The 26,733-nt window shown below is 38.8% G+C and overlaps 1 protein-coding gene across 1 annotated transcript in view; it reads right to left on the bottom strand.

The window, feature by feature from the left end:
* Window positions 1-12,233, bottom strand: part of LOC104964991 (calcitonin gene-related peptide type 1 receptor-like) — a 25,296-nt gene extending 13,063 nt beyond the window's left edge. The window contains 4 exon segments of the mRNA XM_010793929.1: window positions 6,791-6,831; window positions 6,834-6,947; window positions 7,309-7,462; window positions 12,095-12,233. Of these exon segments, the coding sequence (XP_010792231.1) occupies window positions 6,791-6,831; window positions 6,834-6,947; window positions 7,309-7,462; window positions 12,095-12,169 (384 nt within the window). The 5' untranslated portion in view covers window positions 12,170-12,233.
* Window positions 12,234-26,733: the final 14,500 nt, after the last annotated feature.

Raw genomic sequence — 26,733 nt, 5'->3', positions numbered from 1 at the left:
AAAAACCTTTCTAAATTATTTTAAAATGTTTAGTAAATAAGGTTTCCTGAATAAAATTGTTGAAATAGAACGTAAACTGATATTTTTATAAATATTGCAAAAAAGGGCTCCAAAAAGGCATATAACCTGGCCGGCTTAGCCAGTGTGTATTTTTTCAAGCACTACAAGATTCAGAGTTTATAAAGTAAAATATAGTATATAGATATTTACAGTATATCTGTATATACACATATAGTAAAATGTGCAGTTTGTCCCGAGGGAGGAAACAAATCGTGTGTACTTTGAAGGAATTAAAGAACATTTAAAAAATATATCCTCTGGGGAAGCCTCTGGGTCCCATGGAAATTGTAATGGCAATTGACTAATTTGTACATGAGTAGTGCCTCGATGGAACGTTTGGGCTAAAGGCACTGATGGAAGAAAGATCAGGGGGTTAAAACGTCCCAATTAATCATCTGGAGATTATGATTATTCACAGCAAATGGAAATCGGGCCATTGACGTATATATTGTGCCTCAGTATGGACCAAAGTGAGGATTAATGGGAACTGTTGCTCAATGGGACTGCACATTACATTAATCATTGTTACTTCATTCTCTGGCGACACAATATAGCAGTTACTCTTTGACATTTAATAAACTTAATTCACACTTTAACATGATTTCATGGTCATCCCTCCATACATTAGGGGTTTACTGTAGGAGTAAAGGATATGGTTTCTCGTCAACAGCATATTAATATTGCCTCACAACATGATTAGTCATTAGCAGATAATCTAATCCATGTCTCTTTTTTCCTTCCAGACGGCCATGAATCTCTTCTACTTGGCTCTCATAGGACATGGCCTGTCCCTGACCTCGCTCATCGTCTCCCTGGGGATATTCTTCCATTTCAAGTGAGTCACCAAATCTATTCCTACCATGCTTTGTACGCAGATATGTCCTACTGAGTGCATGACTTTATAGCTCCATGATGTAATGTCTCCTTTCTCTTCTTGCAGGAGTTTGAGTTGCCAAAGGATCACGCTTCACAAAAACCTCTTCTTCTCTTTTGTTCTGAACTCTGTCATCACCATGATTTGGTTGACAGGAGTGGCAAACAACCAGGAGCTGGTGCAGAGGAATCCAGTAAGTTCATGTATTTATGTTTATATTTTAGCTTATAAATCATCTACTTTTTTTACATCCAAGGTTTGTACCCATTTGGTTTGAGCTGTTCCTTTTTGTGACCATTGTTTCAGTATTTAAACATACATTTATTATAGCGTCAGGAGATTCAGTTATTCATTTCATATCCGAGCCCCCAGCAGTTTCAGGATTTGTTTTTTTGTTCCAGTCAGATTTTTCTCACTGTGGCCTCCTAGAGAGAACAAGAAAAAGCATTCTCTGCAGTTAAACAAAAATACGCAAACTTCTTTGATCATTTATTTTAAACAAATATGGTTAAGTGGAATCCATATAGAACATTTTGTGTGCCCACAATTATTAATTATATATTACTCCACATGCTAAACATATTGACTGCTAATATGTGTACTACTTAAAACCATTTATGTCCTGTCCTTATGTCAAATAATTATTAGATGTTTTTGACACGTGACTATTCGTATGAGTCAAATCAATCAAAGCTACACAATTGTCTTAAAAAAATGCAGAATTTAATGTTTTTTTACAGTATCTTTTTAGTGTGAAGTGTTGATTTCTGGCAGAATATTAAATAAGACATATAGAATAAAGTGATTTAAATTAAAATATCCCTGTTTTAAGCATGCATTTTTTTTTTTCTTTTCTGTTCAAGGAACGTTGAAAAGTTGAAAATCAGTAATATAGCTATGATAAATAGTGTAATTTTGCCAAAAAAATAAGTTAAGAAATATGCTTTTCATACCCTTAGGCTTGTTTGTTTCAAAAGGTTTACTGCTCAGGGAAAAAACGGAAGCTGAGTTAAACGGCCGCTCTCATTAATTATGGGTGTGTGATTTTCCTCCTCAGACGAGCTGTAAAGTGTCCCAGTTCATTCATCTGTACCTGTTTGCCTGCAATTACTTCTGGATGCTGTGTGAGGGGATTTACCTGCACACTCTCATCGTGGTGGCAGTGTTCGCGGAGAAGCAGCACCTCATGTGGTATTATCTCCTGGGCTGGGGTAAGTCAGCATAATTAGTTGTGTCATTGATATGCGCTCACTCTGCTGGGGAAAGAGTCTGTTTTTTATTGGGTTATGTTGTAGTCAGTCTCCTATTCCGGTTTGATAGAACAGAGAAATAAGGTTTTGTTTACTTACTTATGGCTTGAAGGGCCTTTTAAGTACATGATTAGTATAACAAGTTGTCTCAGTCCAGAATGATACACTTACTTAAGTGTTATTGCAAGGTCTATTAGCCTTAACTGCAACTCTAATTCACTTTAGATGTTTTATTTTGCAGGCTTTCCTCTTATTCCAGCTACCATACATGCCGTTGCTCGGAGTTACTACTACAACGACAAGTAAGCATCCAAGTAGATGATTGATGATTTGTACTATAACAGATTATAATAATAAAGTAAAAATAGACTGAATGAATGCCACACAATATTTATTTTAAATGTTTAATTAACATGTTCCATATTGTAGTACAATGTGCACATTTTTACTTTAACTTCTTGTTTTTTATAAATATTTGTTAATAATTTCTTATCTATCTTTAATTGCACATTTTATTTGAACTTATTGTGTTTATAAATCTGTATGTTATTTTATATTGTTATTGTACATTCTTACTTTAATTTCTTATGTGTTTATAGATACTCGTTCTATTTTTACATTTTAAACGTTATTATCTATTTAATTCTTAACCCTCCTATTGTCTTCGTTTCCCCCCCCTTACTTTGGTGTTCTCGGTCAAATTTGACCGGTCCTGTTTTAACTGCTATTACATGAACCTGTTAAGCCCCAAAGACCCCTTCGGCTGGTCTTTTTTTCTTTTTTTCACGACACTGTGTCTCAGGGCATCTTAATATTTAAAAACCTATTAATGTGTTATACCAGATTAACGGGAAGAATCTCGGCTAACTGATGATACAGATGTAGCGCTTCATTTCAGACAGTTTGAAACGCGAGGGCCGTGATTGGTACGTGATCTGCCCTCGCTCAAGGGAAAACCTCCAGCTTGACTTGAGACCTCCCCCATGATAAATAGATGTAATTATAATTAAGTCAGCTGCAATGGATCATTGATCCACCCGGGCATCCAGTGGGGTTCCACACTGGAGCTCATGTGAAATAAAGTCAGATACAGTACGCTGGATGTACAGCGGAACTTTGTTAAGATCCATATGTCACGGATATCATACTACTGTGCTAAATAAGAGACATGTAATCATTTACAAAACATTACTGTTTTTTTATTTAACAAAATAATGTTGTTTAGTCGAAAAAAACGAACGGGAGGAAATGCAGCCCGGCTCTCGATTTTTAATCCTAATTTAATCATCATCTTCACCACGATTATTTTATGTTTATGTTCGCCGAATTGACATGAAATCACTGACACATATGAATATACTGTATTCAACTTCATTAAAACGTTATTAACGTGCCTAAACTCAGTAATTCACAAAAAATATTTATATTTTAATGGAGCCTCGTCGGCAGATCAGGATCCCGACGCGTAGTAATTAATGGGGGGGACACACATCTAGAGTATGNGCATGGCTAAAATGCATGATCTGTTTGGTATTTTGAAAAAAAAACTTCACGTTATATTTGAATAATATATTGTAGGGCCATACCTATATAAAACATGTCTGTGAAGTTTTTTTTTCAAAATACCAAACAGATCATGCATTTTAGCCATGCCTCGTTTTGCTCTATTTGCCCTATTCCAGCCCTGTTTTTGCAAGGGCTGATTCTGTGGCAAATGAGCTGCAGCTGACCTCGCCACCGCGTCATGTTACCACGCTGTTACCATGCCACGGCAACCCCCCATTCCCCTGATAGGTGGAGAGTTGCCCATATAGGCGGAGCGCCTTGTTTCTGTCGTCAGAGATATTTTAAATCTGGATCAGTCTGTAAATACAATAAAGCGCACTGAGGACAGTCCGCCCCGGTCGACAGTCGCACCGGGAACAGGGGGCCCCGTCCCTCCCCCGAGGGGGAGAGAGGGCGCAGCGAGCACTTTGTCCACGGCCCCGGGAAGCGGCGAGGTCCGGGCGGAGGGCGCTGTAAAGCATTGCAGCCCCTTTTTTTTTAGAGATTTGGGTACGGAGGAAAAGAGAGAGGGTTGTGTTTTCTGACACTTGGTGAGTTCCCTGACACACCGGGGACACATATTCATGTATAAAACACGTACAAAAGTGCATTTTGCATGATAGGTCCCCTTTAAATATTGAAGTTAAATGCATCAATCTGGTGCACTTTGAGAGCAAAATTAAGAGATCTGGATACACCTCTCAACACCTATATGAAACAACTGTAAACAGATTTTCTTTTTCTTTATGGATATTTTATTAATCACTCCCCTTTTAAACTGTATTCTTGTTTCACTGTCATATAGTAGGCTATTCCATAACTGTTTTTCATTTATTCTCTATAATGATCATAAAGGTGTGCCTTGGAAATAATCTTTTACATAATAATTAGTGGTGTAAAGTTCTTCAAATCTTTATTCTTCAACTTCTTATTTCAGTTCTTCCGTACATTTTTTGCCGTTGAATAACTTAAGCCTAATTTCAGCTACAGAAACCATTCAAATATCAAAAATATTCAGCCTTTTCAGCACATGATGGGAAACTTTCAACTTTTTCAAAATATGTTATACTCAGCTTTTTAAAGTCTTTTTTAACATGTAACTCAATGAGAGGAACCTTCAAATCGTCTTTTACCTACACCGTGCGCCAAATGCTACTCCTTCCACGTACTTTCAGCTAGAGACTTCATTCCAACTTTAAAACGGTCACAAGACATTCAGCTATATAACTTATTGTTCAGATTTTTGATATCATTTACACCTTTTGAGATATTTAACTTAGTTTGGAGCTTGGTAAAGAGGCCTTCTTCAGATTTTAACATTAGTGTGTATTACGCAGCTCGTTAAGTCTAGAGTGCTCTGATCTCAAAAGCAGAGTGGAGGAGTGCTTGAAATTCACCCAAAGAAATGTTTTAAACCTGCCATAGCTCCCAAACCCTACACTCCTTGGACATCATTTTTTAAGAAAAACTTAGGAAAACCTCTCCTACGTTGAAAAATATTAAGCAAAACAATTAAACAAAAATGCCTCTTGAGGGCATGAAGTGACAAAAACGTTCAACATGTCTCCATTAAGGCCCATTGTAAATTCAGCCTGATCTTTCCTCAGAGCAGCAGCTGCACACCTTTAGTTAATCTGCCAAAAATGCCACATTATTGACCCGAAAGTCCACAAAAAGCAGACTCAGACGCTCCTCACGGTCCTGACATCCTCCACGCATTGACATTACCTAAAGCAGATACCGTTTTTAAACAAAAGTTAGAAATGTAAGAGGTTTATCCCTCATTCAGAACAATAGAAAGGCTCTCCTTTCACAGCACATCTCCATGGAAACCTTTGATCTCTGGGCCCACGCACACAGGTGTTTGATAACGTCCTCACCATGGTAACCTTTGATCTCTGGGCTTACACACACACACACACAGGTGTTTGATAACATTCATTCACTACTACTTATATTTAATATCTATCTCCTTCAGCCTACTTTCAGCTACAGAAACCATTCAACTATTACATTATTCAGCTATTTCAGGACATTGAGGCTATACAGTACATGTTGTTGTTTATACCTTTTTTTAAACCTTTTCTTTTAAATATTAAGCTTCTTCACTATTTTTTTTTACTCTTCCAGTTTAACATTTCACTTTCAAGTTTTCAACAAAGTCATTGCAATGCATTTGAGCAGTAATAATTTGATTCAAATCATTTCACTTTTCTGCATTTCTCCGCTAAGTTCAACCACACACTTACTTGGTCTCTGTAACTAAAAGCAGCTACAGAGACCATTCAACTAATAACATATTCAGATTTTCAGCTAAATTCAACAACAAATGTACACAGTTTACAGCATTCGCACACATTTTCAGCAGGAAATGCATTTTCTACTTCCTGTCTACATTGCATCCCTGCATCCGCCTGTGCGCATCAAAGAGGCAGACTAATTGTTCCCACTAGGGATGAGTGTAATGAGGGGGCAAAGTTGACGTTCAGTGTGTTGCCGGGAGCATATAAGGATTCATCCACGATGTTGAAAATGTTAAAAATGTTTTAACAACAACAATAATAATAATAATTGTAACACAACAATAATAAAAGTAAATACATTGGGAAGGGGGGGGGGGCACGGCTGTTCTTATGCTCTCTGGAGGAGACTCACTTTCCAACACTTTAAAAAACCCTGATGTAGGATATAAATCCAAAGTGAGGGTAAGGATATCATCGCTTTGGCTGTTTATATTTCTGATCATCGATCTATATTTGTTATTTTCCACAACTTTATGGAAGTGCAATACTAAAGCACTGGACAACCACTGTAAGCACAAAGTGAATAGGATTTTTTAGAAGCAGTTTGTAGACACAACTTTCACAGTTACCTCCTCTTCCTTGAATCAAGGAAATCAGAAGCAATGACCTCGATAAGGGTTGGGGTGCTTTCCAGCGGGTGAAAGTTAACACCGGATACTGAACTAGCTTTCTCCGCTCGGAATATTTGCATTTTCCCATACAAAAAAAATAAAAAGTATATCGTGTTCTTTCTGGCTCTAAAGTTATATCAAAGAAGCTTGGTGTAAATGCCCCTTTAGAGCTACTGTAGGCCACATATCTTACCTGAAGGATCAAAATCCTGGAAGTAGTCGGGGCAGTGCTGCTCCGAGTTAGCCCCCGCAGTGGTGTCGTCCCAACACAGCCAGCCATCCCAGGTGCGGTTACACACAGGATCTACAACCAAGGACAAAGGGTGTAATGTGTTAAATGTGCAAGAAAATTGAAGTATATAACTAATACAAATTAGTTAAACAAATTTTACTAGCTAGCTTAGTCTGTAGGGGTCTGGCTTTGGAACAAGATGCTTGGTCGTTGCTTTGTGCATCTGTGTATTTCTGGGTAAAAGTCCTGATTGTGCATGTGCATTTTAACTTTAACTGTATATCAACAACAAAGGAAAATTGAATATCCCCTTGGGGACCAATGAACTATGTATTTTCCATCTTTAGCTGAGATGCTGCAAGGTATTAGCTTAGATTTACTGCGATCAGCGTGTTCCAACTCCACAGCTTCAGTTCAGAAACATGAAGCATACCTTCTCTTCCCTGGGGATCGTCCTTCATTATCTTCTGGTAGCACTCAAACTGTGCTGTCGCTATCTTGTTCCTGGTGACTCCCATGTCGTGGTAGACGTTGGTCGGATGCTGCTGCTGGGTTTCATTCAGCTCCAGGCTTGCCGTTACAAAAATCTGTAAAGAAGGATAGACGGGCGGAATACATCTGTTCAGTTCCTGCTTTAATCAATATCGTTCTTTTTCCAAACAGATCTTGGCGTGTGTGTAGTAATAATATTATTTTGAAATCTACAGTATGGCCACAGAGCTTCATGCCAGAAAAAGTATTTGCGTGCAAGCATATGTCTGGACTCAATTTCAGCTGTGTGTTCTGACTCTTTTGGGATGCGTTAAAGAAAGACTGTCCATGATTTCCTCCTTATAACGCCAGAAAGGGGAGGCTAACATACACAAGCTTCCATTAAATCCATTTGTGGAAAATAGGACAAGCAGACACAAACCTAAAAACAGCTTTTTACACAACATAAACTGACATAAGCAAGTCTAAATATGTCAAACCAAAGCTAATACAATGTTTGCTAAGTATATTTCACTACATCATAAATCCAATTACCCTGATGAAAAACAACACGACAGGCTGCAGTCATATGGTATTACACTATATTTTACAACACACTGTAAAAATGCTCTTCTACACATACAGGTCATTTGGTCAAAACCCTGCTTAAGGAAACACAAGGAAGTATGTACTTACTTAGGAATAAACATTAAAATAACATTTGGTGTCCAAACATGTGTCAGTGTTTTACTACTACAGTACATTCTTTGATACTTCTATATGTATTTGGTCTTTATGGTCCATGTGGTAAATGAATGAGCACAACTGCTCCAGGTAACATTGTGTTCACTCATCACTGATGGTTCAAAATATAATGTTTACTTAAAATGTTTACATGAGTCAACATGTGAAGTTATGACGATGACATCTTAGGTCCCAAGCTCCTCCAACAGTGCAACACAATAAAACTGAAAAACTAAAAAAATAGTGCAAGTAAATACAAAAGGAAAAATAGTGAAATAGTGCAGTTATAATAATAATATTTATGTAATCAGTTTTCAAAAAAAATCTCTATATTCAGTTTTGAGTACTAAGCAAAGTTTTTAATTGATAGTGGGGTTTATACAGCTAAATGTTTTTATTTAAAGATAATAACCCATATTGAAGTTAACAATACTGAACCTGTAATTACCGGACATCTTGTGGGATTTTTCAATAATAAAGTTTAAGTTCATCAGTTCAATAATAATAATAATAATAATAATGATAAATCATAAACGTGAGACGATTAGTCGACTAATCGCCTGAATTGACGACTGCTGTTAGACGAGCACATGTTTGAGTCGCGGGCAGCCCTTTAAACGACACAGTGCATTATTCACATTTGGCAGTACTTTAACTTTCTAGTCAACAAAATATCATATAACAATGTATGTACTCTTTATGTTTAAGTGAGGTGGAGACATTGAACATAGACTTTTTAAGTTTTAATGAAATGCTTTAGTTTATTTGTATTCAATGAAAATGCATATAGCTGACTTTAATGCCTGGCTTTTTGTACCTTGGCAATACAATTAAAACAATTAAAAAAGTTAATTTAGGACTTGTATCTAATTCACCAGCGCCAACACTAAGTGCAGATATATTCACTTCAGGTCAGAATTACTTTCTTGAAGTGAATATATTTGCACTTTCTGTTGTTCGGAGTAGGAATCTCTATGGTTTTTGCACTTATTGTAAATCGTGGGCAGTGGGTGAGGGAGACGGAGACGGGTGGACAGTGGGTGAGGGAGACGGGTGGACAGTGGGTGAGGGAGACGGGTGGACAGTGGGTGAGGGAGACGGGTGGACAGAGGGAGGGAGACGGGTGGGCAGTGGGTGAGGGAGACGGGTGGACAGAGGGAGGGAGTTGAGGTGGATGGAGGTATTTCTTTAACTGAGTTTTTTTGTTTATATCAAGAGGGCATAAGAAATGCCTCTGGATATAAAGTGGGAAAACCTGCGTTCCAGGAGAAACCCCAATGCAAAAATACTATAGAGAGGGTAAGGAAGAAGGGCAGATAAAAGATGGGCATGAGGTAGATGGAGGTGGGGTGAGGAAGATGAAGGAGGGTTAAGGGAGGGGAAGAGAGGTGAAGAGGGGGGATAAAAGGGAGCTACTGTTGTCGTGAACAACTAGCAGCGGCCTGCATTCTCCTTGTCTCGTCTCCTCTCTTGTTTTTTCTCCTTTCTTCTTATCTTTTTCTGCAGCCTTGCCTCTCCTGCCTGGGTCTTCTTCAAGTGGGGTAACTCCTCCTGGTCCTTCTCCTCATGCTCCCCCTTCTTCACTTTGCTTTCGCAGCCCTGGTCTTTATTGGCCAGGTTGTCCCCCACCTCTGTTACTTTCATCTTCCAGCTATTTGGTTTCCTAACTAGGTCCTTTATGGACTTTATTTCAGAAGTCCTCTCTTTTACTAATGTCCCCACCGCTGCTGCCAAGCTAAGTGTATCCTCCTGTCTGCTCTCCTGGTCCTGCAGCACGACCCGTCTTGCTCCGGTCGTCGGTAAGTAGGGGAACTCTTCCAGGTATTTCCTCTCAGCCTCCAACTCTTCGGTTCCACAGCTGTGGACTTCATTGGCCAGGTTGTCCTCCATCTCTTTCACTTCGATCATCATCGTGACTTTCATCTCAGAGCAATTTGGTTTGTCAACGAGGTCCTTTGTGGATGTCTCCTCCTGTTTTAATTCTGTCACCACTACTGTCTCCACGCTATGTTGTTTCACAGCCGAGTCCTCAGTGACCTTCTCCTCCAGTTTGAGGACTTCAGACTTCAAGTTGACTTCCTCTGCCAAGCTCTCTTGCTTCTCAGGCAGGACCTTTGTGGGCATTTCCTCCAGATGCGTCTTCTTGTCCTCAATCTTCTGGAGTTTCTCCTTCATCAGTTTGGTTAAAGAAGCCCAGCTTTCTTTTTTCTCAGCCATGTCTTTTCTGAACTTCTCTGCCAGTGACTTTTTATCTTCCTCATTCCTTTTATCGCTTGTCCCGTGTTTTGACTCAGGACACTGCTTTTTCCTCTTGCAGGACCATTTGACTCATTTCTGGTTTCTCAGCCAGGATGTTTAAAGATTCCACCTTCAGTACATTGTATTTTTTTGTGGTCACTGCAAGCTTCTGAAAGAGAAACTCCTTCTCCTTGTTCAGACGCACGATTGCAGCGTCCCTGTGGCGGATCTGATCCTGCCAGCTCTGCTCTTTTCCCACCAAGTCGACATTTTCTCTCGACAGGGTCTTGTTGGCTTCTGTCAGACCCCTGATTACAGCGTCCCTTTGTTGGATCCTTGTATTCAACATATTCTCGTGTTTAGGCCAATTCACCTCAAAGTACTTGTTTTTCTCTGCCAGGACACGTGTATGCTTGTCCAGAAGTCCATATAGGAACTCCCAGTGTTTAATTCCCCCCTCCAATGCAGTATTTCTGCTGCACAGCGTGCTTTGGGCCTCTGATAGCCTCTGAGCGGCTTCCTCCTTCTCCTGTCTGCAGCTGACCTGCTCACACACTGCTGGGATCACTATTCCAGCCATGGCACAAGTCTGTTTTAGTCTTAAATTGAGCGTAGGTAGAATAATGAAAGTGTGTTTGTGCAAGACTGTATTTCTTTGAAGAAGACGGTAAATGTTTTGAGTAGACTTTTTGTCTGTAGGGGACTGTATTGTTCCTATGATGAATGTAGGTTTCCGTCGAAGTAAGTGTATGAAGTAAATCCGTTTGACCTGCACACATGTTCGGAATGCCAATGGCTTTGATGATGACCTCATCGTGACCTCATCTGCTGATGAGGTCACGATGAGGTCATAATCAAAGCCGTCCAATTATGACATCATCAGCATATGGATGCCAATTTCATCTTCTGATGATGTCATAACCTGGCTCTTGACAAAAATGGCCATGAAAAAATAGGAAATAGCACGAGATAAGCACATTTACGTGTAATCAGATCACTCACACTGACAACACTAATACGGACAGGAAGTTCAGGAAAAGCAATGAAAGATTTTGTATTTATTTTAAATTTGAAGGATCACAGCTTTGGACCGTTTTAGAATGTATTTGAAAAAGACGACAATCGAGTTTCCGACATAAAAGGACAAAGTGGAATTTGGGCACAGATCGCTACTTATAGATGTTTTGCATAGCTGCTATTTGAGTTGTTTCGCGGCAATTGCTCTCTGGTAGGTAGTGGTGCAGCACAGTATATGCCACATGTATGTTAGATTTGACTGCTGTGGATTTTGTAAATATTTTAACTCCTTTATATACTGTTTGGTAGTTTATTGTAAAGCAATACATCATATTGTATAAGGTCTGCATATATTTGAAGCGTCTCTGTCTTGTGAGATCCACATCATTTTCAGCTTTGTGACAGGAGGCATTTTTCAACTGATCCAAGAGGCTTTTAAGTACAAGTGCATAAAATGTACACTGAAGAATAGAACTTAAGTAAATGTGAAATCACAACACTGCTAACACGAAAACAAATCCGATTTATTAATACATTCTATTTTATTGGACATTTCAAATACATTTTAATATGTTACTACATATATGTATTTTTATTTTGTTGTTTCTTTTTATAACACATTTTAACTTTATTTTTGATTCATGTTTTTATTTTTTATTTTATTTACTTCTAAAATAAGGCAACTGTCACCAAACCCGTATTTGGTGTGTTTTTCAGTGTTCTGCCTGTTTGCATACAGACTCTCCTACCTTTGTTAGATGACACAGCAGTATGAGTGCCACCACTCCGCTCCGCTCGATGCTATCCATCTTGCTTTTGGCCATTTCAAAGCGAGACGATGATTTACGAGCTGCAGATCTGGAACAGAGAACAAAAAATTAAGCAACGCCATTAAAAAGTGAAATAAAATCCCCTCATAAATGCCCTTATCTCTCCCACTGTCGATAAATGTTTCAACCGGCGGCTTTCTGAAATGTTGCTTTTGTATTTGCTATCACAGTCAATTAAGCTGGGAACAGAGTAAAAGATTATTGAAACCTTCATTCAACAGCCCATATATGACTTCATATCTGATTTGTCTATTTGTTTAATTTTCTTAATTTCAAAAACGGTGGCATCAATCCAAGTCCTTAAAGTCAAACATGTTAAAAATAGTCGTAATGGGATCGAAAAGCAGCAACTGGATCCATAAATCCTCAAACACAACACACTGTATGCATTTAACTCGCGACTTTTATAAGCTGTATAACTGCTCCTGAGTCGTACACACGTCTACCATTTTACATTTAACATAAGATGACTCCACTAGCACTGACTGTGCATTTTAAAGCAATACTTCTACCACAAAATTATCATGTTGATATCAATATCTTGCTCAGTCAATTTGAGGCACGTTAAACAACATCAAAACTAATCAGAACGACACATAGAACTCTGTACAACAGGTGTGTACAGTACTAGTAATACACAACCAAAGTCCTTTGTCTATTACTTCCCAAACACGTACATTTCCACTAAAATCTTCGTATTTAGAAAAACGTAATCAAATCAACTAGAAGCCCGCTTTTGTAAGCAACCCTTGAATGTGTAAAAAAACGTTTGAGTTTTGTTTAAGTATAGTTTGCTGTTTTTAAACATAAACAATGCCATCTACTTTAATTTGTTTAGACTTTTCTTTGATTTTGGATTCTTGGCATGGGGGAGTGCGAGAAAGAATATGTGTTCTTCAATAATTCAAGGTAACAAAGGGTCATTTTGGTGGGTGAAGTGTTCCTTTAAGAAAGTTTAAAAGTTAAATGTGCCCATAGTCTATTTGAAGTGATTAAAGAACACAGCTGACACAATAAGCAGCTGGAATCTGCCCAACTAAACAAAAAGTTCCAGTTCCCTGACAAAAGTCATGTAGGCACAGCTGACACTTAAACCCCATGCTCTCCCGCTGCTGTGAGCTTTGTGAGCCATATCTCTTTTGCAATCCATAATAAATACTCATATGGACGGCAGGTTTATAGTTAGGGCTGAGAGAAGAGCTGAACCAAGGATGACTTACTTTTAGGTACATGGCCTTCTGGAGGGGATTACGTCTCATTCAGAAGCAAAGTAAATAAGGTCTCTAACACCCGAGAGGAACTAGTTCATCACTTTTCAACATCGCACATCTAATTACATTGTGTGCAATGGAACAGAGAAACTCTGCAACAGGAAATCAGGGGGGGGCGTTCCCAAGCTGAGGGGCCTTTGACTTGAAGAGCACACATATTTGTTTTTCATCACCAATGATAGAAGAGTGGTTTTGTGCAATGAACTACATGAATCAAAAGTATGAAGGTGGAAAATGTTCAACATCCCGGGATAGTTCCTCCCCTTCAGCTCAGAGTGTAGCATTGGCTTTCCGCGGAAACAGTTCTGCCTTTATGAACTGCAGACATATACTGAGTATCTGTACTTAAATCTGGAAACATGTCCAATACGTTTTTGTAATTTCGTTTTCAAACAGATTTTTGTGTCATCCTGTTTTTACAGATGTATGGTTATATAACTTACTTACTCACTTTAATGTTACAAAATATGTGAATATTTTAACATAAGTATTTTTTTATTTGGATGATTGGTGTCATGATTATTTTCAATATCAAGCCATAATTAGTGGTGCTATTTATGTATTTAAAAAAAAAAAAGAATGTTTAAGATTTCAAAAGTGATTTCAACTGACTGTAATAATGTCAAACCAAATTAGATTTTCAAATCCCAGTGACTTAAAGAAGTCAAAGTTGGCAGGTTAGCTACAGTAGCTAGCTAGCTTATTTCTCAGATACTTGCCATTTTAAAAAGCAAGGAAATTGTACACAAAATAACTGCGATTGTACTGTGATCTTGCAGCATACAACACAACAATGTTTGACAACACTTTGGCTTGGTATCTAGAATTACTCCTTCAGTTGCAATGCCATTGTTTTTTTGTAGAAAAAAAAGGATTGATTCAGAATCTTAGAAGATATGAAGGCTTACATAAATGGATGTCCACTCCCCACAGCCCTACAAATGCTGCAGCTTCATGCAGCTACCATTTTGCTAAAAGCTTGAATACTCATTGGTTGTTTGCCAAAACTTAGTACAAAAACGAGTTCAGTCTTATAACATACTGATGAGGTAAAAGTGGCACGGCGAGGGGCTGTCAGACAGCCCATCCCTGAGGGATTTGACCCAGCAGATTGTAACAAGTGTCCCCGCAGCACTGTCTCCACGGGGGCCGGCCCCGCGCCTCCTCCAGTCTGCTCTCAGTTTAAAACTGCGTTACCCCAGGGAGAGGAGGGGCTTACTGAAAGTGGGATTGTAAAACATTATGGAGATGTGCAAATTGGAAACAGCCAGGAAAAGATCAGCTGCTCTGAAACACATGCATGAAAACACTCACATGCACACACAGACAGATACACACACAGCGCTCTGCTTTGCCAAGTTCCCCAGCTGTTTCTTGGCAAAAGCTGCATTTCATACAAAGCAGACCGATACAGTGGATATATTGTCAGGACACAGAATGTTTTCCCAATAGCTGCTTAAACGTTGCAATTAGCTAGTTATGATGTATTTCTAATCCCGTTTTCTATGGCTATTCCTAGTTTTCACATTTAAATCATTCTTAAGAAGATATTAGAAAAATAAAACAACAGACCCTCCCATCTGATGGAATCTAGTTGCCATAGTGGACATTTCCAAGAGGATATTTTTCACTTCTGCCATAAATATCTTGTTTACGATGGAAACTCAAAACATAGGTGTTGAAGAGCCAATAGAAAGCATGATCAACAGCAGGCTTGTGAATTAATCATAACATCTTAGATCGAATGCAAAGTTATAAATACCTTCTGCTCAGACAAAAGGCAAATAGCTTTCCTTTATTGCAATCAAATGAAACTGGCTATTACCGAGAAAGGTTTCAGTTGTATGTTTCTAAAACCAACCCTTTAGCCTGCTGTCATACAGTAATGCAATCCTTTGTGATAACCAATCATCAGGAAGATCTGCGTAGAGTGATAAAAGTAAAACAATGACCGGTGGCAACATCCAGGGTCAGCCTGACTGATCTGCTCAAAGAAATTGGCTTCTTAATCTTTGTTCTGAAGTGACATGACCAACGTTGTCCTAAAAAATATATTATTTTCAAATATAATTGCTTTAAGTGGCTGCACAAAAACGCAGGGCCGCTCAGATTAAAGAGAGGTTTTCTCAACACGTAATCATGCGACACCATGCGCAAATGTCAGAAAAAATGTGGACACAGGCCCTTAATGTTGCAGCAACATGACCTTGGCCACTGGAGCATAACTCCAAATCCAGCTGAGAGACGTATAATCTTGCTATAACATTGCTTTTGTGTATGTGCTAGCAAACAGTTGCCTACAGTAACATAGTTATCTCATTGCAGCTCTTCCCCTGGCAACCACACGTAATTGTAGTTCAACAGTAAAATACTTTTATCTCTGATATGGTCTTCATGAGCTAAGGTGTTCAGATGCGTTTGTTGTGACTATTTAGCATGTTCAGAATAAGTGTGTCTATTTTTAACAAGAATTATTGCTCTGTATGCCTCTGTCAACTAGTCCTGTTGACGTTTTATTCAATGCCTATAACAAATCCCTCTATTATTTCACGCTATAAAATGTGTGAAATGTTTATATTAGAACAATTATTCTTGATGTTATGCCAAAAACATGTTTAGTGTAGTCAAAGTGACATTTTACTAACAATTCTAATCAGTTTAAGTTCAAGTGCCTTAGTTCAAGTTGTGGTTTGTGCCAAATAGGAAGAAATTACATCCAGGCATTCCTAAGACATTGACTCACAAGAAATGGAAAGACTTAAGGTCACAACAACCTTTGACTGTTGACTACCAGCAATCCCCCAAACAACCACATAAGTAAGTAACACTTTGCTAATTTCAGCTCTAAGCTAAGAGATCCAGCTCTACAGAGGAACAATACTTGATTATTGATCTGTTTGGGTCAACTTCATCCAACCACAAACCAGTGTGAGCTGTGGGTGGTCCACTATTATCTGTAGTACCTCAGAGAACTCCGCAGAAGTGGTTAGTCATCTACACTTTGCACAAGAGCTGACATCACCTATTACATCCGCTAGAACGTACAAAGTTACCTGGAAAAAACATTCTGCATAACAGCTGTTGTCTTCTCGCTCGGAGCTCAGCCTGTACTTAACTCCCACTGTCCCTGCAGTGCTGTAAACATCCTTTTGCCCTCACAGGATGTTCGCCGCCCCATACTCCAAGTTCCGCTCAGTGGCATTCGGATGTCCATTAGGCTGGTGAAGGCCAATAACATCATTACTACCCCATTTTAAAGCAGGATACAGGCTTAACTAGAGAAGGGAGTAGCCATGAGAACACATGACGCACTAACAATCAATCAGGGAATTGTGTGCTGTTAAAATGATTACGGTATGGCAAATAAGGCAATCTAAATGATTGAATTTGATGTAATACATACAGTATAAGATAAATTAATTCTTAATTTAAGGAGGAATTGAACATGTGAAATGCTCCATTATCCTGTAGTGTAATCTTGAGTTTGAGGTAAATACTTTCAGTTGGTGTTAAAACATGTTAATAGATCCATAATCCTGTAAAAGTGGTACTTTTAAATTCCATAAAGAGAGCAAAAATGAACACAAACAAAAGAATCACACTCTAAAGTGAGTTATTCGTTCAAATCTGTAGCTCAATATTCCTTTTAATGAAAAGCAAAAACAAAGTAAACTGATCCTGCATGCTCTTTAATGCATCAAGCAGCATCTGGCGTTAAAGGCAAAAATAAACACTGTACTGTAGCACTGCAATGCTTGCTTGATCCTGTTGTTGGTCTTTGAAAACCAAACACAACACTGGGGTATGTATCGTGTGCCGTGTAAACAGGAAGTACCCGGCACGAGAAATAGCTCAGTTATGATTTCAAATGACCTGCAGTCTTATTTCATTCCAGTAAACAGTGGGAGTCAGGGAACCTATGGTTAGAGGTCACGTTCAACACGCAGTTGGATTTATTTAAAGCATTTGAATATATTTGATTATTTCCAAAGCGGACTGAATCACCCAAGCATTTAACATCTAGATTCCTTTTTTGGGATAATAGAAAATATCTTTACTTATCCCCTGTATATTTCAGCCAATTGCTATAACAAATATGAGCAAAAACAGTTTTGGACACATAGCCTTAACCCTAAACTACAATTCAGTTTTTTCATTTTAGGAGCCACTGCCTATTTTAAGTGATAAGCTAACATTACTGTAACTTAATGTTACTGTAAGCTAATGTTACTGTAAGCTAATGTTACTGTGAGCTAATGTTACTGTAAGCTAACGTTACTGTGAGTGAATGTTTCTGTAAGCTAATGTTACTGTGAGCTAATGTTTCTGTAAGCTAATGTTACTGTGAGCTAATGTTTCTGTAAGCTAATGTTGCTGTGAGCTAATGTTACTGTAAGCTAATGTTACTGTAAACTAATGTTACTGTGAGCTAATGTTATTGTAAACTAATGTGTTTGTAAGCTAATGTGTTTGTAAGCTAATGTTACTGTGAGATAATGTTTCTGTAAGCTAATGCTGCTGTGAGCTAATGTAATTGGAGATGCTGTATATTGGTACTAATGTCGGATGACAAGGAAATGTAGTAAATTAAAGAAATGCAAAAACAAAAAATAAAAATTACAGTTAGAAAGTTTTTCTGCACCATAAAAAGTAAAGAACCTAAGAATCAAAATCCATGATCAAAAGTGTTGTTGTTTTTTGGGAGTTAATGTAAAAATAAAAGATACTTCTCAATTTCATTATCAGTATCTAAAGAAAATCCAGTATCGGGGGAGATATAAAAATAGGGACCTCCCTCAGACTGAGTTGATCAGTAGCTAGGAAACGTTCCAATACCCCGCGGTCTACAGCTGGTAAATGAGTGACAGGGGAATAATATGTGGGAATGTTCAGACAAAGTATGAGTTTATGATGGAGGTCACTATCCAACCAAGGCACCGGATGGCCACAACTTACTTTATATCTTTACAAGAAGCGCCAAAAGATATGACATAATGAGTCTGTATGAAAGAAAAGCTATGAGATACTATAAAATGTGCCAATGTAAGAATGTACATCACCCCTTTGGCAGCCTATATATGATATGCTCCCACTGAGATATGTCAACATTCTCTGTATGTTTGCTGCATCCCGTCATATTGGTTTCTTAGTTTTTTGTTCATTGTTAACGCAATGTTGTAAACAGACAGAAAGTGCTCTATCATGACATTTTTCGCCTAGACTCTATCAAGCCCAGTTTCGCTGCACGTGCAACACGTGTTTAGGGTCTGTGTCTTCAACAGCTCTGCTTACTTTCCTTTTTTATCAAAGACGTCTGTTGGGAAACAGCTGGAGGAGAGCAGGAGTTAGTGCAGCACGTTACCCCAAACTTATTAATGAGCCAGTGGACACCCCGCATCCAGCTGAATTGTCTGGCCATACACATGTTTGCTGTTAAAATCAGATGAAGATAATATAAAACTATTTAAAACCACTCCGATTTTGTTAGGGTAACTTGTTACTTTTTACTTCTCCTCGCTTTTTGTATCTTTATTTAATTTAGAGTTGCAACATTATTTTAATCATCAATTAGTCAACTGACAGAAAAATAGCTGCCAACATTGATAATTGATTAATTAAAAAATCACTTTTTAAAAAGCAAAAATGGCAGAAATTTTTTTTTCTGTTCCTATTCAAAATGTGGGAATGTCCTGCCTTTTTTTAATGTATTTGGATTTTGGACCAACAAAACATGACATTTTAAGAAATCGGATTGAACTTTGAGATTTGAGAGAAACTAGGTTTATCATCTCTTCTAGTTAACAAAACAGTACTTAGCAAATTGCGCAAGTGCTCCTGACATGGAAGTCTTCATCCTGATGGGGAGGAAGGAATGGGTTCAGTTGCCAGCCAGCTTGGGCTCCCACTGTTTTCTGTCATTTTGAGAGCTGACAACTGAATAGATGGGACAAAGAAGACAGGACATTTTAAGCAAAGCTGTCCTCAGTAGCAACAAGAGGTTTTCACAACCTTGTGGTTAAACAGCCCCATCTGAGATCTTCCTCTTGCAATCAACAAGAGAAAATAGGCAAGTGGGCATTTCCCATGAGGTCATCTGTACATGCAGATAATCCCTCCTTTGTGACTGAAAAAGGGCCTGAAATAGAGTAAACATCTGAGCAACTGATTTCACCAAGCCTAGGACATGGGAGCGAACCTCATGCAAACCTCTGTGTTGCCAAGGGCACCACCAGATGTCAGGGAAAAAAATAACAGTCCCACACAGATGTGAGGGAGGGGACGTCTTTTGTTTAATTGAAAGACCTTCTGAACTCTGGATTCACCCGCCCTGACTGATGCACGCAATATTCTTTGCATTAATACGGTGAAAGAGGAAGGTTCCACAGTTGCAGAGTAGAAAACAAACGTAATACCAAAGTATTCATGTCAGTGCTCACTGCTTTCACGCCTTCATTGCCAGGCATGCCATTTCCCAGGGCAAGCACATGAATCTACTTACAACTACAGGAGAAGACAGCATACTTATATGTAGCTCATGGGGAAATAAGAAAGAAGAGGCTCAGGGTGGTTCTGAATATTGTTAGATGATGTCATATGCTAGATATGCATCCCTTAATGGTGGTCGTTCAGGCCCCTCAAGGCTTTACGGTAAAGGAAAGATGATGCAGCACAGTATCCCGAGAAATTATGAATATTGAAAGGTTCTGTCACATGCAATCTTCATCCAAAGCCAATGTGCAGTGCTAGTGCAGAACACAGTGTGCTCTTTTTATAGGAGGGAAGATTTTAAATGTGTGGCCGATGAGTTGAGGACTGCCCCTTGTGCAAACCAATCGTTAATGCAAGCTTTATTTATAACAGGACTCAGAGTACAGTGAACACCACAGGCACAGTGTGTCATGTTTCAGTTTATTTGGGATGGGAGCCATGGTCGAGAAAAATATATGCTCAAATGTGTGGCGCTAAAAACACCTGTGTCCTTCTTCAAGCCAGGAATTGATAATGGAATCTCCATCTTAAAATGTATAATCCCTAATATGCATCTACATTATTAGCTGTAATGTAATAGGGTAGTTTGGCTCCTCGGTTTTTCCCAATATCTTAGAAGCTCCGTTAATAATGTTGACATTTGAGTCATTACTATTGATAACGTAAAGAAACTTTGATGGCAATAGACGTATTACCAACTTCTCTTTCCCCTCTCTCTCATAATTTGACAAAAAGGTGTATCCGCTTGGAATCCCAGAATAAATAATTACCCTCAACCCATTACATTTTGAAAGATAAATAAATCGGTATATTTTAGTGAAAGACTGTTTCTTGCAATTGACTGATTTATATTTGCAAATTAAACAGTATTTTACAGTGTCCAGGGTTAGGGTTGAGTTGCTAACAAGTTTGTTGGAAATTATTGCAACATTGCATGAGAGAGATAGTGTTTTGAAAACCAGATGAACACTTATCACAGAGGAAATGGCTGCTCTGAATAGCACAGTTAATGTACACCCTAAAAGATCGAGTTTCACATCCTTATTCCAATATATAGTATGTAAAAGATGAGCATCACAAAGCTGCAATTATCAAGCCTCCATTAAAGAAGGCAGTAACGCAAGTGAGTCATACTGTGCCGGGTGTCAAGTATCTGTTAGCTTTAAAAAATAAAAAGCCTCCCAGTTTAATGGGAGTTTGGAAAACATCATGAAGCAAGCAGCAAGCAAAGTCTGAATGATGCCAACTACTGAGTGCCTGAATTCTACAGAAGGTACATGAGTCACAAGAACAGTGTGAAAAACAACAATAAAACACCTTAATGATAAATGAAACACACTCTTATGTACCAGGATGATGGCTTCAATTTAAAAAGAAAAGTCCTCAAAACTAAAAAGATAGAATTTAATTAAAACCTGCTGTTGCTGCTGCTTTTACTCAGTACTTTTTTTGTTCTTTCCTAATTAATCATCACCCAACCCCGGAGTTGTAGCTGGATGTAGTTGATGCCTACATATTTGTACTTGAAAGATTATTAACACAGGACTTTTTCTTGAAATTAACTATATTTATTTACATTACGTTTATTTGCAAGTCAAGGGTCATACAGTAGTACTATTTTACTGCTGCCTGGCTTGGACCAAAGCTAATACAATCTTGTGCAATTAAAGCTCACAGGTTAACATATTATAGTTGTTTTAAACAACTAGACAAGATGTGTTAATTAGAGGGCTTTAGAAATGCTGGCAGGCGATTATGTTACTGTACCATGGAACAAGCCAGGGTTATGTTTTCAACCGCTTCCAGCATCAATGCTATGCTAGCTACGCTAACTCTCTCCTGGCTCTAGGCACATACTGTATTTACCATGTACACATTAAAGAGTGGTAATGAGCTGGTTATCAAACTCTCAAGAAAAGTGTATTACCTTATCCCTCAACAAGGACATGAATGAGTTACTGTAAATATATCCTAAAATGTCCATTCTCAACCTGTAATAGCATTAATTTCAACACAATGACGTCCTTATTCAAACATGACTAACACCATGGTTGTCTCCAGTAGTTTTTTTTTTTTAAAGGAGACTGAGTACTAGAGGCTATACCATACAGCAATCCCATTCCAGAGGCCTCTGGTCTACGCAAAGGAAAAAATAGCACAAATGCCTGGATAAAAATAAACTGGTTAAAAATAAACTAGCATCCATCATGCATTGCACCTGTATAGCTGCTAGTAATCTCCTTGGTGTTAATGTAAATGTTGTGACTGATGTAGCTATCGAGCTTCTAGGCTGCGTTTAAAGTAGCATACCCTTCTGAACATGTGCTTCACCTGAGGCATATGTGCAGGCTGCTGGGTAAGTGTGGCTAATTCTACCGATTCTTACATGGAGCCCCATTTTCACAGGTCGATGCACTTCCTTTGTCGAGTACTTTAAGTGCACTGACAGGCTGACAGCTTTACACAATAGCACAAGCTTTCTTGGATTTTGTTCTGTATCCTTATGGCTATCGCTTTTGACAGATTTTAGTTTCATGGCTGTGTTTGCTGCAGCGATTAGCAGTCATTAAACTGCCATAGAGCTGGAAGGGGAGTTCAATGCCAAAAACTGCCATTAGAGTTTGAATTGGTCTTTATGTGGGGGATAATGGTTATTTAGATCAATTGGCCCCATCAACGATGCTTCAGCTTAATTATCAGCCGTTTTTCTTCTGGCCTTGGAAACATTATAAAGCCGGAAAGATACCCTTAGGGATCTCTCTGCAAGCTAGTCAAGCACCACTTAATAATCCTCCCAATGTTCAGTGTCATTTTATCCATCCAAACACTGCCATAGCTCCATACCACACTCACACTCTGAAAGGATGTCTCAAATTGCCAACGTAAGAAATATAACATTATTTGTTAACACAGGACACAAACAAAATCATGTATATTGAATAGCAGCAGAGCTTTGATAAATGTCCCCAAACATGTAAAGTATATAAGTCTAACCACATAAACATTGAGGGGCTGTGTGAGTGGTTCCCCTCTGGTATTGCCACTACCAAAATAACCCTGGAGCTCGGTCAAATTCACGGCTGTTTTAAGACGGCCCCAAGGAATATCCTCCATGTGCTCGCTTTGGGCCCTAGACTTGACCTCTAGGGGAGCTACTCACGTCATTACTAACAGGCTCAAGTTGCTCTGTATGCCTTGGGTTTGTGTTACAAAAACATTTAACTGCTTACATGAGTGAGACACTGTGAAAATCCTGAAATACTGTGTATGTGTTATTTGAAAAATCTAGATTTTGATTACTGTTGCTAACAACCACCATTGTCAACATAGTGGCAGCCATAATACAAGGGCTACCACTCACAGCAGACATCTATGTAGCCAATAAAACAAGACTGATTGGAAGAAACATTTTGCAAGTGAAATAGTGTGCATAGGTTAGAATATGTAACAACATTAAACCTAATGAATAGCAACAAACAACAGCTGAAAAACATGTATGTTTTCAGAAACTAATTACAATAATTCATTGTCTCTTGCACTCGAAATGATGCATGTTAAGGCCCAGATACACCGGCCCGAAATCGGCAGTAAATGGGAGTGGTGTGCGCCGCACCGTTGGGTCTTTTCTGCCGACCTGACGCCTTTTCTTGCCGATTCAACATGTTGAATCGGCGTCGGGAACACCACCGGAAGTCGGACAAAGGGATAACACTGATTAGCTGTTCAGCTAGCGAATCAGTGCATGAGAAGCGTTAACGGAAGTGAGGGAGGTAAACAAATGATTTAAAATGGAAGATGGAACACACACGGACGGCTATTTCACCTCATCGGTTTATAGAGCTCCTGTTCGTTCAGGTTTTCAATGGACGAGAGTGAAAATGGAGAGAAAAACGCTATTTGTTGTTTGTTTATATAACGGAGTCTGTTCTTCTTCTCTGTCTTCCGGGTGTTCCCTCTTTTGAATGATGAATACACACTACCGCCGCCTGCTGGTAAGGAGAGTTATTGCCACTCACGCATGCGCAGTTCATACGTGCTCGGCTCGGATTTGCGGTGTGTTCCAGTGCGCGAAGTCGGCAAATACGCAGGAGAGTCCGGCGACGCAACAGTCGGTGTCGGCGTTGGCGACTTCTCAGGTGACTGGCCGGTGTATCTGGGCCTTTAGGCTACAAGTTGTGATAATGACTAGTATCAAGGGTATTAAAAACAAAACACTGTGGTAATAAAAAGAGAACAAAGTCATTTGGGACTGTCATTAACCTTGGAAACAATTAACTGCAAGGTTTTTGGCACAGCTTGCAGCAGCCTATGCCTGACAATAATAGTAGTCACATTTTCACAGTAGAGTAGGTTAGCTAATTGGAGATGAAACAGAAATGTCTGCTGCAGACATTTGATCCCAGCAGCAAATAATACAGGGCGGAGTTCCAAAACACTGTCTATCAGCTATTGCAATTGTGTTACAAGAAATTAAAAGGAGGCGCCTCGTTGGTTTATATTAGAGATGTCCCGATCCGATCACGTGATCGGAGCCGATTACATGATTTTCAAAAGATCGGAATCGGGAGAAAAAAAAATCAGGGATCGGGAATTTTTTATTTTTTTTATTAAATATTTGTATTCTTTTATTTAAATGTTACAAAACAAAAATGACCATGTTCACGTCTTAAATTCACCCTGAGGCCTTAGTTTGGGTTTAAAATGACACAACATCATGTATGTGTTGCTTCTTTTGGGCTTGTTTTCATAGACCTGGTTACTTATTTCTCTCAAATCTGGCAACAGAGTGGGCAGGGCGCAGTGTCTAATAGTAGCAGTAAGCTAACAAGCACTGATAAGCTTTATTTTGTTTTGATCCAATGCTGCACAACTGAACTGATCCAATGCTGCTGTGAAAAAAAGAAGCCATATCCATGTTGGATAGAATGGGTAGTTGGGTACTGTCATTTAAATAAAAAAATAACCTTAAGGGACAACTTGAATTTTTTCTTCCTTTTTTTTCTCTTAATGCATTGCATAAAGATCGGATCGGGAAAAATCGGTATCGGCAGATTGTCAAAATCAAATGATCGGAATCGGATCGGGAGCAAAAAAAGGTGATCGGGACATCCCTAGTTTATATCAGGGCTTTTCAATGTTGTTTCAGCATTGACATTGCAATGTGCACTGCAAACGTCAGGCTGCAACATTTGCTGCTTGATACAAAATGAAAGCTTGAACGGTTCTTACTTACAATGATGATACCCATATTTAACGGTTCTTGGATAAATGAAGTTTGTTGGTAGTGAGTTGGTTCTGCATTCACAGTGATCCACCAATCCTTATCATTCATGATGAATCAAACAATCCAAGCAGACCCTGATAGCCATTAACCACAACCTGGAAATTAGCAAGTAATACAAAAACATGGTTTTTAAAGAGGTTCTGGCTGAAAAAAAAACACAATAATTTGGCTACAGAACGGATAGAGATGGCCAATAATGGGTAGTTTTCATCTGGTGACAATTTCTGATGTAGTAGTTGTGCAGGAAATACCAATATCGCAATGTTTTTTTTCCAATATCATGTAGCCCTACCCTATATCTTTCTGGCAAAAATAATTTAAAAAGTCAAATGTGCACATAGTATGACGACACAATACTATAGGTTCACCTTTGGAAGACAAATGGACATACAGAGCTACTCAGGATCACTTCCTCTTCATTCCATATGCCAGAAGCCCCCTGCAGTAAATCAGGAAGCCTGTGTCGCTGACGGTTTGGTTTGCTCACACACAGATGGAACACCCTTTGAAATACCACAGCGTATTTCCACTGTCCTCCAAAAAAACAAAACACCTCACACATCCAACCACTGCACACAGACAAAGCTCAAAGACATTAGCCCATGACAGTTCTCATGAGGCACCTTGTGCGCTGAAATTAAACAGGAGAGGGAAAAATAATGACCCTCCATAATATATGAGTGGAAAAATGAGCTCAAAAGGTTTCATATCCCCGAAACTAAATCCAGATCCTAAGGGGAACGCTTTCAGACCGGTGCATGTGTGCATCATTGTGCTTTTGTGTAATATGATAAATTTGGCCTTGGGGAAACAGACAGAAAAAAACATAATGTATACTTGGGTTGCCGATCTGAAACACAGTGAAGGTTCAATATGAATGAGCTTAGGGGAAAATAAAATATGCTGGAAGAACATAAAATACATCATTCCCATTGCTCAAAAATATGTTTGAGAACACATACAGTGTTCATAAAATTGTTGGGCGATTAGCGTCCAATATATCAGCGATTGGCTGAGTACATTGCTGTTACTTTTTGTCTCTTTGTCTTTTTATTGGCTATTTGATTGTCTGCCTCCCATGAGAAAAAACTGTGCAAAGATTCGGGATATTTTTACATCTAACTCAATTAGGGATTTATATTTAGACAAAACCAGAGGGGAACTTTCATTCAGAAGGTGTACAGTTGTATCTTTAAAAGGTTTGATACAAAAACATTTTTAGTTAATTGATTGAGATCTTGTAGGACAAACTTGAATAATGGCAATGATCAGTAGTTGTTCTTGTGTTGTAGTTAGAAAAATGCAACATGTGGCCCAACCACAGTCAACAGCAGGAAAGGGAAAATATTAGAAGGTAAATCAATAACACACAGGCTGCAGTAGTCTAGTGGGCTCTGATGATTTATGAGGGGTTACGTTTCCGGGGAACCGTCATTACTCTTGACTGTGATTCAGGTGGCCTTCGCACTCATCAGAGTTGGTTTCCCAGAAGTGTTTGTAGGAAGTTGCATCTC

This window comes from Notothenia coriiceps, unplaced genomic scaffold, assembly GCF_000735185.1.
Source record: "Notothenia coriiceps isolate Sejong01 unplaced genomic scaffold, NC01 NC01_scaffold00001983, whole genome shotgun sequence".
In the NCBI taxonomy this organism is placed as follows: Eukaryota; Metazoa; Chordata; class Actinopteri; order Perciformes; family Nototheniidae; genus Notothenia; species Notothenia coriiceps.
The sequence above is the reverse complement of the archived record's forward strand: the minus strand, read 5'-3'. Positions and strand labels throughout refer to the sequence as shown.